Here is a 13,641-nt window from a genome sequence, read left to right on the forward strand (position 1 = left end):
TATTTTAAAATAATTGTTATTCGTTTTTATGTAAACTAAAGGAGGAGGGGGGTGGGAGAAAGGAAATGGAAGAGATGGGGTTATTGATATCAGCTGCATCAGGACTGTGTGTGGCATCAGTGGCCAAGAGTGAAAATGTGTGACAGATGGGAGATTTGAGCCCAGGAGCTTCTGCTTACTAGGCATTTGCGTTAACCATTGCACTACTTGACCAAAGTGTTCATCCCAAGTGTGTGGAGAATCTCTGCCGACCTACATTCACACGTAGCGCCACCTGCCCGCAGCCTGTGTCGATGTCCTCCATGATCGATACTTAGAGATTCCTGCAGGAGGTCGAACGTAATTGCACATCCGCACTAAATGTGGTGGATAAACTGCACATCAAGGCGAATCAGTTGTATGGTTGTGTGGTGTCTGTTCTTTCGTACATGTTCGCTACTTAGAGATTTCTGCAAGAGGTCGGACGTTAGTATGCATCCGCACTGAATATGGTGACTCCATTGCCCATCAATGCGAATCATTTATATGTCTGTGTGGTGTCTGTTCTTTTGGACAACAGACATCACGATTTAGTATAATTGATTCGCCTCGATGGGCGATGGATCCACCAGGGCAATGGATCCACCACATTCAGTGCATATGCACAATTACGTCCGATACCTGCGGGAATCTCTATTACCCAGACACTCAGATCAGTACCAAATGTTGTGTGTCAATACAGTATCAACGAAAACAGCGATTTAGTTCGTGCTGTGTGCTGTCGCCCAGCAGAACACGCGTAAACGATAATTAAAAGTAACACCATAACTACGGAGTATAGGCAAACAGTGTCTGTGAATTCCAAACATGAAGATCTCTAGTAGGTGAGCTGGTAAAGCGTAAGGTCGCTGTACTAAAACTCACTGTTGGCAATTTTTTTTTACAGTTTACGCGTGAAATTGCTATATGAGAGAACATTTTTCTGACATGTAAAAGGACGTTTCGAAGTTTGTAGCACTGTTCTTTTGGCAGTCTGCTTTCGTTTCGTTAGTTGAAACTAGCTGACCTATAGCGTACATTTGTATAGATCACACCACACGTATCTGTACACATATACTCTATATGTTTGTTTCACGTGTAAACTGTTAGAAAAACTGCAAAGATAGAGTTCCAAACTCGGTGCCTTTAGTACGATGATCTATCGCTGTACCAACTCACGTACCAGAGATCGTCACGTATGCGGCTCACAGATACGCATTTCGTATATGTCGTAGTTCTGGTGATACTTTTAAATACCGTTTACGCATCTTCTACTGGGCGACGAAATAAAAGAATCCTTTTGTTTTACATTCCTGTTTTGAAAGTTCCGAAATTCCAGTGGTGTCTAATAAGTGATTTCGCGTAATACAATAAATCTCACACAATTTATTATTCCATTTGTTTAGTAGTAGGTCATGCTTGTCCAATATATGTTCGCAATATTTTGCATTTACAAATGAAGCCATAATCAAGAAAATTTAGGTTAGCATTGTTATCTTTCAGAATTTTATATAATATGACGTATATCCTATGTAAAATTCTTTTTTTTTTTTACTGTATACGCCAGTTTCAGCATAAAATAAGCAAGGTTTTGTGGTTAGTTGCTCATAAAAATGTTAAACTTTTAATTGTTAATTTAATAAATTTGCACTGTAGTTTTGTTGACTTGATTGTTAAAAAAAAGTATAAATAGGAGGAGCACAAGACTCGAGAATGGACAATTGGAGACAGTTTTGAGACGCAACCACTGTGTCGCACGTCTGTGCAATAATCTAATTGTTGTAATACAGTATTGTGACTATGTAGCCTGTTATGTGGAGTGGGCTTCCACTAAGAAGAAATGGTGCAGTTTGTCATAAATAAACGACTACAAAACGACTTGGTACCTGGATTATTTCATGCAATTTACGTAACTTGATCCAGTTTGCAGATGAAACGGACCGAGGCAACGACTACTTCAGCAGCAGCATCAGCTGCAGCAGGAAGCAGATTACTCCGAGTTACACCGAACTAAGATACGTATAAGAAATCAACTGAACCATATATGTGTCACTGCAGAACTAATTACTAAAATGTAACGTTTTGGAAACTGTTCTAGCGCCGGCCGTGGTGGCCGTGCGGTTCTAGGCGCTCCAGTCCGGAGCCGCGGGACTGCTACGGTCGCAGGTTCGAATCCTGCCTCGGGCATGGATGTGTGTGATGTCCTTAGGTTAGTTAGGTTTAAGTAGTTCTAAGTTCTAGGGGACTGATGACCTAAGATGATAAGTCCCACAGTGCTCAGAGCCATTTGAACCATTTGCACTGTTCTAGCAGTAAACATTTGCATTTGTCTCAAAGTAAGTCTTTGAGTGGTGGAGGCCCATGTGATCGGTAAGAAACACCGCCATGATCACACGTTTCTTGATGTCTGTGGAACACAAGGGTAACAACAAATTTTTGAGGTTTATTTTTCGTTTAAATCAAATAATCTCTTTTCGATGTTGAAAATTTTCGCCCCAGCAACATTTCACTGTCTCCCAACGTAACAGTTTTGTTACAACGACAGCACACAGCTCGAAATAAATAGCTGTTTTCGTTGATACTGTATTGACGCACAACGTTTGGTACTGATCTAAGTGTCTGGCATCTGTAAGTTTGGGTTTAAGTATCGAGCAAAGAGGACATGGAACAGGGACTACGTACAGGTGGCGCTAGATGGGAATGTGGGTCGCTGGAGAGGCGTGCCGAGATAGTCCGCGCAGTTACGATAAACAGTGTGCAGATAGAACAGTGGTTAACGCAATTGCTTACTAGGCAGGAGATCACGAGTTCAGACCTCATTCCAGCACACATTTTTACTCGTTGTTGCTGATGCAGCGCAAAAGTCCTGATGCAGCTGCTATCAGTAATACCTACCATTACCTTCCCCCCCCCCCTCCCCCCCACCTCCATCAATCTGCGTAATATGCTTCACGGCTGCGTATTCTGCATGATGTCTGTTGTTTCGGACATGTCCGAAAGAACAGACACCATACAATCTTTTGTGGCGGCGTTCGTAGCGACAAACACTTCGCTGTAGAAACGGCTTACGAAGTCACCGCCACACTTTTAATAGCGGGCCGACCGGTCCGCTGGAACAGTGAACAGAAAGATGAAAACCCAAACACTCTGATTAAATAAAAGTCGGAACTTATCTTTAATAACGAAGATACAGAAACACAGTAGTGAACTCCGTGTCTACAGAAATCTGTCTAGTTCGAGTCGGAGCGGCTAGGTCAGCGTCGGCTGACGACAAACAACAACTCTGCTGCGATGAACACACAACTGACTAGCAAGTACACAAATCGGTGGCGAGTATACAACTGAGCGGCGAATACAGAACTGTCCTAGCGCTCGCGACTCCAGCGCTTAAGAAGCCAGAAGCCAGCGGTGGCGCGCGCAGACTTGCGGCGATTTCCTGTATCGCTGGCGCTGCTTATGCGGACGGCGTCCGGACTTTGATGCTGCCAACCTTTTGGCAGCGGGCTCGGTTGGCATTACTGGCTAGGATATAACACAATCATATTACTATATTCGGTTTTAAAGGCCAGATCTTGGCTACGTTGAGACGTAGCGCCGTATACCGATCCTGCCTTGGAGGCGGTTGAGTGGGAGATGTGTCTCAGAGCTGGATAGTGACAGATGGTGACGCGAGACTGGACGCGCGCGTAGTGTATGTATCGGCCGATAGAGGACAGTATTGGATAGGGGACTGTGATTTAGTTTCGATTGTGCCCACTAGAGTGCACTAAAGTAATAGAATGTTTTTCATAAACTGTTCTAGTATTTTCATAAAGTGTTATTATGTCTTTTTGTGTATGTAAAATGTTATAAATGTGTTGTAGCAGTAGACTATGAATGATGGCTGAGTGTGGTTTAAGGTTAATATGAAGATAATTGTTTAGCGAGTTATGTAGTGGGGTTTAGTATGGGAACATTTCGAAGAAGTATGGATGTGGACAAAGGGCATTTTTGTAGAATAGATTTGTAAAGTAAGTTTATGGTAAAGGGAAAGTTAATTCAGGTATAAATAACAATAGTAAATAACTTTATGCATTAACAAAATTTCAGCATATTAGATAATTACGTCGGTAAAAAGTGCAGTCGTTAGGTTTACTATTTTGTGATAGGTTATTGACGAAAGGCGCGGACTGACGCGGGAGAATGTTGTTTTGCTTTTGGCTGTTGAGTAAACTGACCAATGGTAAAGCAATATTCTTCGCGCGCCTTTCTCTGCTGGTAGAGAAGACTTATTCTACGGAGGAGTCGGAGCCTAGCCATGAAACAGTTCGGACGTGTGTAGTAGTAGTTCCGATGGAAATTATAAGTTGCCGGATCTAGCAGTGTTTCATACATCAGAAGTGTTGTAAAGTGACGGCATAATTATTCCGATGGGTGTGTAGAAATTTCGGAATTTTTAAATGAATTTTGTGAGGAAAAAAGACATAAATTCCGCATGGCGTATTGAGCAAGTCGGTGGCTAAAAAACAGTGACTGTACTAGGTACCGACAGACCTACTATTTGGCGAGCATTCTCAATCAAAAACAATCCGTATTTTTTGTAGCTATTACGTTTTCGGGAAATGCAACACCATAAACTTGCTAACGTGAGTGAAAGGGATGTTGAGTGACTGTGTTAAAACTAGCACGGGCTTGGCAGTGATACTTGTTCACCTAAGTTTCAGAATATATTAATTAAGGACAAAATTTCCAACCTTTCATTTCGTGTTGAAACTTTCTCCCAAAATCTAGATTAGTGACTTTAATTGCAGCCTGGTTCACGTCGAAGTACAGTAGGTTTCGCTCGGCTTCCCTACTGATGATCTGCTGAGACAACGTTCACAGGTAGGCGCAGGTCCGTCGCAAAGGGACGGAAGGAACCGCGCCGCCGCAACGGCCCTAGTTAGTATAGAGAATAAAACTCCACTGATGAGTCTTTATCGCTGATTGTCAGTAGAGAGCTTATTAACAAAAAAAAAAGGAATTTTTCTGCTCGAATGTGAGGACCTGAAGGTACAGTCCGACAACATTGTTCACCAGTCTAAATGTGTTTTCTTAAAATATCTAGCAGCAAAATATAGCTTAGAGGTAATTCATCTGACTGAATTCCGTGGTAGTACATAGAATTACATTGTACAGTAAATATTAATACAGTAATTAGCACTAATTTTTACCCCTACCAGGTGTATCTTTACCATGGAATGTGTCTTACACCTCTCCACCCACCTATTCGCCATTCATGCAATTACTTCATAACAACAGCAAAGGTAATATTCACTGACAAATTATATTTGCCATCTCTTTGAGAATTCTAGCGTTCAACTTCTCTCAGATTGTCTTATTGTACACGAGTGTCAGGAAAAAACAATGGATGAATCGTTTAGATGGGTACACGTCTATTGTAACTAGTTTTTGAGACGTGATTAACGATACTAATTAAGCTCCATTTCCCGCCCGGTTCGCCGTTCCGTCTAACGCACGGCTTTCCGGAGTGGGAAGGAGCGCCTGGTCCCCGGCACGAATCTGCCCGGCGGACTTGTATCGAGGTCCGGTGAACCGGCCAGTCTGTGGATGGTCTTTAGGCGGTTTTCCATCTGCCTCGGCGAATGCGGGCTGGTTCCCCTTATTCCGCCTCAGCTACACTACGTCGGCGCCTGCTGCGCAAACAAGTTCTCCACATACGCGTACACCACCATTATTCTACCACGCAAACATAGGGGTTACACTCGCCTGGTGTGAGACGTTCCCTGAGGGGGTCCACCGGGGGCCGAACCGCACAATAACCCTGAAAGAGTGGTTCGGTGTGGGGCGGCGGAGGGGTGAAGTGTACTGTGGTAGTCGTCGTGGGGTTGTGGACGGGGACGGAGCATCTCCGTCGTTTCCAGGCCCCGGTTAACATACAATACATTACGATACAATACAATACATACAAGCTCCACTTACATGGGATGACGAACAGCTTTCGGACCACGGTCTTGTTTCTGTACGGGTCGGACAGAATCCAGTCCCCTACAGAACTGAAAACTACTCCAAACAGCAGCCTCATCAGGTACGGCAGACTTGCGAAACCTCCCGACTGCAACAGAAGAGCACTCACAGTACAAATGAGAGTCTCTAGCACACATATACACTGCTGTACATTAGAATTATATCATAATGCAAGCGACACACAGCAAACGTCAGACAAGTTTGGATACGCAAATGGTTAACATTTCATCCCACAGTAACTCCATTCACATTCTGCTTTGAGGAGTATTAAGCGCAAGCTTCCTCAGTCAGAAATAAGGATGGTGGTTATCGCTGCGACAACCGGTTTTCGATTATATCTGTTTTTTTCAACGCCAGTTTAACCTGACTGTTAAAATCGATTTTCGGTTTTTGTTCTCATTACTTTCTATAATAAACGTGAAAATTTTGACTTCCTAAGTTTCAAGATACTGTGAGGTGTCCACTTGTATGTGGAGCCCGATTTTGTAATATGATTCATGAAAAATGACCTGAAACGGTTCTCACATGTAGAAGAGATTGTATGTTTGATACCACTGAGCCAAAGATGTTGCATGAGTGGCGGAATCGATTGTAAGTAGGAGCGTGCGGAACGCAGTAGCAGTTACCGTTACACTCTGTTATAGGTAGGATATAATACTTAAAGCCAGTGGCAAGCTGTGAGATTTTAGTTGTTGGTCTGTGGACGTAAAATAACACAGTTTTTGTAAGATGAAGTTCGTGCTCACACAGAGCCCGTATATGTTAGTTCGTAGTTTTTTATATAAAAGTATAAAGTGTGTGTTATTATTCTGTGAGGCTACAAGACTATCAAGAATTGAAGTGATAATGATCGTTAACAAGTATTGATCATTGTCTATGGCTGTTGTAGAAGAGTAATGAATTTATACTGTAACTCAAGGGAAAGCAACGCGACCAAATTTGTAAGGTAATGAAATTTTGTATATTTACTTTGAAGTATGCAGCAACGCGATTTGTGGATTTATCTGAATTTTACAATACTGACAATTCAATGTAGGACTAAGTATTTTCCATCAGATTTAATGTACAGGTTGATTAGGTATATCCGATTTGTAATATTTCGTGTGTTTCGTAATCCTTATACAGAGAAGTTAAATTTTAGAATCTATTTTGTCAAACAATGTCAGACATTTTGTCATGTTTTTAATTGCGACAGTAAGTGAAAATTGTAGAACAGTTGAGAAGTTCACTGATTTTGAAGTTAATGTAAAATGTTCCATATCAGTTTTTGTGAAGGTGATACTTTATTTTGAATACAATTTTCAAACTGAAGCTTCGGTCTTAGCCTATCCCCTTATCACTACCTCATCTACTTCCATGTCGTGTCTATTTAATTCCAAGGATATTTTGCTAAAAGAAATCATTTTTCAATCAGAATCAGAAAAATATTAATGTGCTAGAATCAGAAAAGTATTAATGTTTGTAACAGTTTCAATGTGGGCAGCTCTGCACAGTGCTGAGCCAATATCCAGTATTTTCACTGAACATCTGCAAAGTTATTCTTTTATCAGCCAGTCTACTGATATTATTTGTGTGAAGCTGTTTATTTTACGGCTGGCATTGTACTTCGCTGTGCCAAGACTGCATACTTTCTACGCCTAGTGTGGAGAGAACAGAATGCCAAGATTACATCCGTTGCGACTCTAGAGCCAAGAAAAATTTGTTTTACTGTTGATTTCCACAAGAAGTTTTGTCAGTTTATTATACAGGGCCATAGACCTCGGTGCTCACGGCACAAGGCAAATTTCAGAGGGATTGATTTCATTATGGGCATTGCGTATTGATTTTCCAGATTAAGTTGTTTAATTCTTTTGGATTACAGTGAAACTGATTAAGCTCATCATTTGCTCAACATCACATCTCACAGTAAATTTACACAACACAAACATTACGCATTTCATTTTCATTCGCAAACAAACACATAAATTTTTAAAGAACGTTACAATTTTTTTAAAGAACGTGGCACTTTTATAAAGAACGTTACACAGAACCAAAATACACACATCAAAAAAAGTTTTACATCACCTCGGTTCCGAGAGTTCCGGAACCTGTACAGTAAACTGGAATAGAGATCAACATAAGCATTATTTCCGTCCTTTTGATTGTTCATGAAAATCATACATTGCATGTTGTACCATCATACAGCGAGATCTTCAGAGGTCGTGGTCCTGATTTCTGTACACACTGGTACCTCTTATACCCAATAGCACGTCCTCTTCCATTGATGCATGCCTGTATTCGTCGTGGCATACTATACCCAAGTTCATCAAGGCGCTGTTGGTCCAGATTGTCCCACTCCTCAACAGCGATTCGGCGTTGATCCCCCACAGTGGTTGGTGGGTCATGTCTCCATAAACAGCCCCATTTAATCCATCCCAAGTATGTTCAAAAGGGTTCATGTCTGGAGAACAAACTGGCCACTGTAGTCGAGCGATGTTATCATGGAGGAAGTCATTCACAAGATGTGCACGATGGGGGCGCGAATTGTCGTCCATGAAAACGAAAGCCTCGCCAATATGCCGCAGGTATTGTTGCACTATTGGTCGGAGTAGGGCATTCGTGTATCGTACAGTCGTTACGGCGCCTTTCACAACCGCCAGCGGCGTACGTCGGTCCCACATAATGCCACCCCAAATCAGCAGGGAACCTCCACCTTGCTGCACTCGCTGTACAGTGTGTCTAAGGCGTTCAGCCTGACCATGTTGCCTCCAAACACGTCTCCGACGATTCTCTGTTTCAAGGCATATGTGACACTCATAGATGAAGAGAACGTGATGCCAATCCTGAGCGGTTCATTCGACATGTTGTTGGGACCATCTGCACCGCGCTGCATGGTGTCGTGGTTGCAAAGATGGACCTCGCCATGGACGTCGGGAGTGAAGATGTGCCTCATGCAGCCTATTGCGCACAGTTTGAGTCGTAACACGTCGTTCTGTCGCTGCACAAAAAGCATTATTGAACATGATGGTGTTGCTGTCAGGGTTCCTCCAAGCCATAATCCATAGGTAGCAGTCATCCACTGGGCGGTCTGAACGAGGAGTTAGTTTTGCCGTTTTCTAGGGCTACAAGCAGAAAAAAGCATATTACGTAGATAAAGGCAGCAGGTCAGCTACTTTCTATTTTTTATTCTAAATTATGAATGAACTCCTCCCCCCATGAACCATGGACCTTGCCGTTGGTGGGGAGGCTTGCGTGCCTCAACGATACAGATAGCCGTACCGTAAGTGCAACCACAACGGAGGGGTATCTGTTGAGAGGCCAGACAAACGTCTGGTTCCTGAAGAGGGGCAGCAGCCTTTTCAGTAGTTGCAGGGGCAACAGTCTGGATGATTGACTGATCTGGCCTTGTAACACTAACCAAAACGGCCTTGCTGTTGTGGTACTGCGAACGGCTGAAAGCAAGGGAAAACTACAGCCGTAATTTTTCCCGAGGGCATGCAGCTTTACTGTATGGTTAAATTATGATGGCGTCCTCTTGGGTAAAATATTCCGGAGGTAAAATAGTCCCCCATTCGGATCTCCGGGCGGAGACTACTCAAGAGGACGTTGTTATCAGGAGAAAGAAAACTGGCATTCTACGGATCGGAGCGTGGAATGTCAGATCCCTTAATCGGGCAGGTAGGTTAGAAAATTTTAAAAAGGAAATGGATAGGTTAAAGTTAGATATAGTGGGAATTAGTGAAGTTCGGTGGCAGGAGGAACTGATCAGGTGAATACAGGGTTATAAATACAAAATCAAATAGAGGTAATGCAGGAGTAGGTTTAATAATGAATAAAAAATAGGAGTGCGGGTAAGCTACTACAAACAGCATAGCGAACGTATTATGGTGGCCAAGATAGACACGAAGCCCATGCCTACTGCAGTAGTACAAGTTTATATGCCAACTAGCTCCGCAGATGACGAAGAAATTGAAGAAATGTATGATGAGATAAATGCCAACTAGCTCCGCAGATGACGAAGAAATTGAAGAAATGTATGATGAGATAAAAGAAAAGTGAAGCGAGACGAAAATTTAATAGTCGGGCGGACTGGAATTCGACAGTAGGAAAAGGGAGCGAAGGAAACATAGTAGGTGAATGTGGATTGGGGCTAAAAAATGAAAGAGGAAGCCGTCTGGTAGAATTTTGCACAGAGCATAACTTAATAATAGCTAACACTTGGTTCAAGAACCATAAAAGAAGGTTGTATACATGGAAGAATCCTGGAGATACTAAAAGGTACCAGATAGATTATATAATGGTAAGACAGAGATTTAGGAACCAGGTTTTAAATTGTAGGACATTTCCAGGGGCAGATGTGGACTCTGACCACAATCTATTGGTTATGAACTGTAGATTAAAACTGAAGAAACTGCAAAAAGTTGGGAATTTAAGGAGATGGACCTGGATAAACTGACTAAACCAGAGGTTGTACAGAGTTTCAGGGACAGCATAAGGGAACAATTGACAGGAATGGGGGAAAGAAATACAGTAGAAGAAGAATGGGTAGCTTTGAGGAATGAAATATTGACGGCAGCAGAGGATCAAGTAGGTAAAAAGACGAGGGCTAGTAGAAATCCTTGGGTAAAAGAAGAGATATTGAATTTAATTGATGAAAGGAGAAAATAAAAAAATGCAGTAAATGAATGAGGCAAAAAGGAATACAAACGTCTCAAAAATGAGATCGACAGGAAGTGCAAAATGGCTAAGCAGGGATGGCTAGAGGACAAATGTAAGAATGTAGGAGCACATATCACTAGGGGTACGATAGGTACAGCATACAGGAAAATTAAAGAGACCTTTGGAGAAAAGAGAGCCACTTGTATGATTATATAGAGCTCAGATGGAAACCCAGTTCTAAGCAAAGAAGGAAAGCAGAAAGATGGAAGGAGTATATAGAGGGTCTATACAAAGGTGATGTACTTGAGGACATTATTATGGAAATGGAAGAGGATGTAGATGAAGACGAAATGGGAGATACGATACTGCGTGAAGAGTTTGACAGAGCACTGGAAGACCTGAGTCGAAACAAGGCCCCCGGAGGAGACAACATTCCATTAGAACTATTGACGGCCTTGGGAGAGCCAGTCCTGACAAAACTCTACCATCTGGTGAGCAAGATGTACGAGACAGGCGAAATACCCTCAGACTTCAAGAAGAATATAATAATTCCAATCCCAAAGAAAGAAGGTGTTGACAGATGTGAAAATTACCGAACTATCAGTTTAATAAGCCACAGCTGCAAAATACTGACGCGAATTCTTTACAGACGAATAGAAAAACTGGTAGAAGCCGACATCGGGGTAGATCAGTTTCGATTCCGTAGAAATATTGGTACACGTGAGGCAATACTGACCTTACGACTTATCTTAGAAGGAAGATTAAGGAAAGGCAAACCTACATTTCTAGCATTTGTAGACTTAGAGAAAGCTTTTGACAATGTTGACTGAAATACTTTCTTTCAAATTCTAAGGGTGGCAGGGGTAAAATACAGGGAGCGAAAGGCTATTTACAATTTGTACAGAAACCAGACGACAGTTGTAAGAGTCGAGGGGCATGAAAGGGAAGCAGTGGTAGGGAAGGGAGTGAGACAGGGTTGTAGCCTCTCCCCGATGTTATTCAAACTGTATATTGAGCAAGCAGTAAAGGAAACAAAAGAAAAATTTGGAGTAGGTATTAAAATCCATGGAGAAGAAATAAAAATTTCGAGGTTCGCCGATGACATTGTAATTCTGTCAGAGACAGCAAAGGACTTGGAAGAGCAGTTGAACGGAATGGACAGTGTCTTGAAAGGAGGATATAAGATGAACATCAACAAAAGTAAAACGAGGATAATGGAATGTAGTCGAATTAAGTCGGGTGATGCAGAGGGAATTAGATTAGGAAATGAGACACTTAAAGTAGTAAAGGAGTTTTGCTATTCGGGGAGCAAAATAACTGATGATGATCGAAGTAGAGAGGATATAAAATGTAGACTGGCAATGGCAAGGAAAGCGTTTCTGAAGAAGAGAAATTTGTTAACACCGAGTATAGATTTAAGTGTCAGGAAGTCATTTCTGAAAGTATTTGTATGGAGTGTAGCCATGTATGGAGGTGAAACATGGACAATAAATAGTTTGGACAAGAAGAGAATAGAAGCTTTCGAAATGTGGTGCTACAGAAGAATGTTAAAGATTAGGTGGGTAGATCACATAACTAATGAATGAATGGGATTGGGGAGAAGAGAAGTTTGTGGCACATTGTTTGTGGCAGTTGGTAGGACATGTCCTGAGGCATCAATGGATCACAAATTTAGCATTGGAGGGCAGCGTGGAGGGTAAAAATCGTAGAGGAAGACCAAGAGATGAATACACTACGCAGATTCAGAAGGATGTAGGTTGCAGTAGGTACTGGGAGATGAAGGAGCTTACACAGGATAGATTAGCATCGAGAGCTGCATCAAACCAGTCTCAGGACTGAAAACCACAACAACAACAACATGAATGAACTGCTAAGTTTCAGTTTTCTTCCTACATGATGTCGCCAAGCCCCTTGTGCCTCCTCCCTTTTTTAATCTGTAATAGCAAATGGAGCACTGCGCAGCACTGATAGCGCACTTTGTAATATACTTCCAGTCTAGGGATGGTGCCGTCCTGTACTACAACTCTTGTCCGACGATGACAGCGTGAAATTACCATACAGAACAGACGGGACAAGTCCTGCGCAGTGCATGTACACACATACTGTCTACCAGGCGATGCAACATTTTAACAGACGCATTATTGTCTCAGAATTCTGTACGCATTCTTATGGCACATGTTTGTTACTCGTTTCTGACAACATGGTTATTAAAATAGCACTGATCGCTCTTCACATTTTCGATAGTAACGCAGTATGTCAAAGCAATGGAAATTTAACGAATAATAATTACTCGTTTTAAAAAAACATTTTATTCAAACTCAACCAATTTTAGCGCTGCTACTATAGCTAATTCATACTGCTGTATTTTTACTCGGTTATCACACTGAAGAGCCAAAGAAACTGGCACACCTGCCTAATATCGTGTAGGGCCTCCTCGAGCACGCAGGAGTGCCGCAACACAACGTGGCATAGACTCGACTAATGTCTGAAGTAGTGCTGGAGGGAATTAACACCATGAATCCTGCAGGACTGTCCGTAAATCAGGAAGAGTACGAAGGGGTGGAGAATTTTTCTAAACAGCACGTTCCAACACATCCCAGATATGCCCAATAATGTCCATGTCTGGGGAGTTTGGTGGCCAGCGGATGTATTTAAACTCAGGCTCTGAGCACTATGGGACTTAACATCTATGGTCATCAGTCCCCTAGACCTTAGAACTACTTAAACCTAACTAACCAAAGGACAGCACACAACACCCCGTCATCACGAGGCAGAGAAAATCCCTGACCCCGCCGGGAATCGAACCCGGGAACCCGGGCGCGGGAAGCGAGAACGCTAGCGCACGACCACGAGCTGCGGACATTTAAACTCAGAAGCGTGCTTCTGGATCCACTCTGTAGCAATTCTGGAAATGTGGGTGTTGCATTGTCTTGCTGGAATTGCCCTTGTCCGTCGGAATGCACAATGGATATGAATGGA

At 42.4% G+C, this 13,641-nt stretch overlaps 1 protein-coding gene across 1 annotated transcript in view; it reads right to left on the minus strand.

Annotated features, from left to right (window-relative positions):
• Positions 1-13,641, minus strand: part of LOC126092490 (putative inorganic phosphate cotransporter) — a 398,407-nt gene that overhangs the window by 78,257 nt on the left and 306,509 nt on the right. The window contains exon 9 of the mRNA XM_049908107.1: positions 5,980-6,112. Within this exon, the coding sequence (XP_049764064.1) occupies positions 5,980-6,112 (133 nt within the window). The remainder of the gene's footprint in view (positions 1-5,979; positions 6,113-13,641) is intronic.

Source organism: Schistocerca cancellata, chromosome 7 (genome assembly GCF_023864275.1).
Source record: "Schistocerca cancellata isolate TAMUIC-IGC-003103 chromosome 7, iqSchCanc2.1, whole genome shotgun sequence".
In the NCBI taxonomy this organism is placed as follows: Eukaryota; Metazoa; Arthropoda; class Insecta; order Orthoptera; family Acrididae; genus Schistocerca; species Schistocerca cancellata.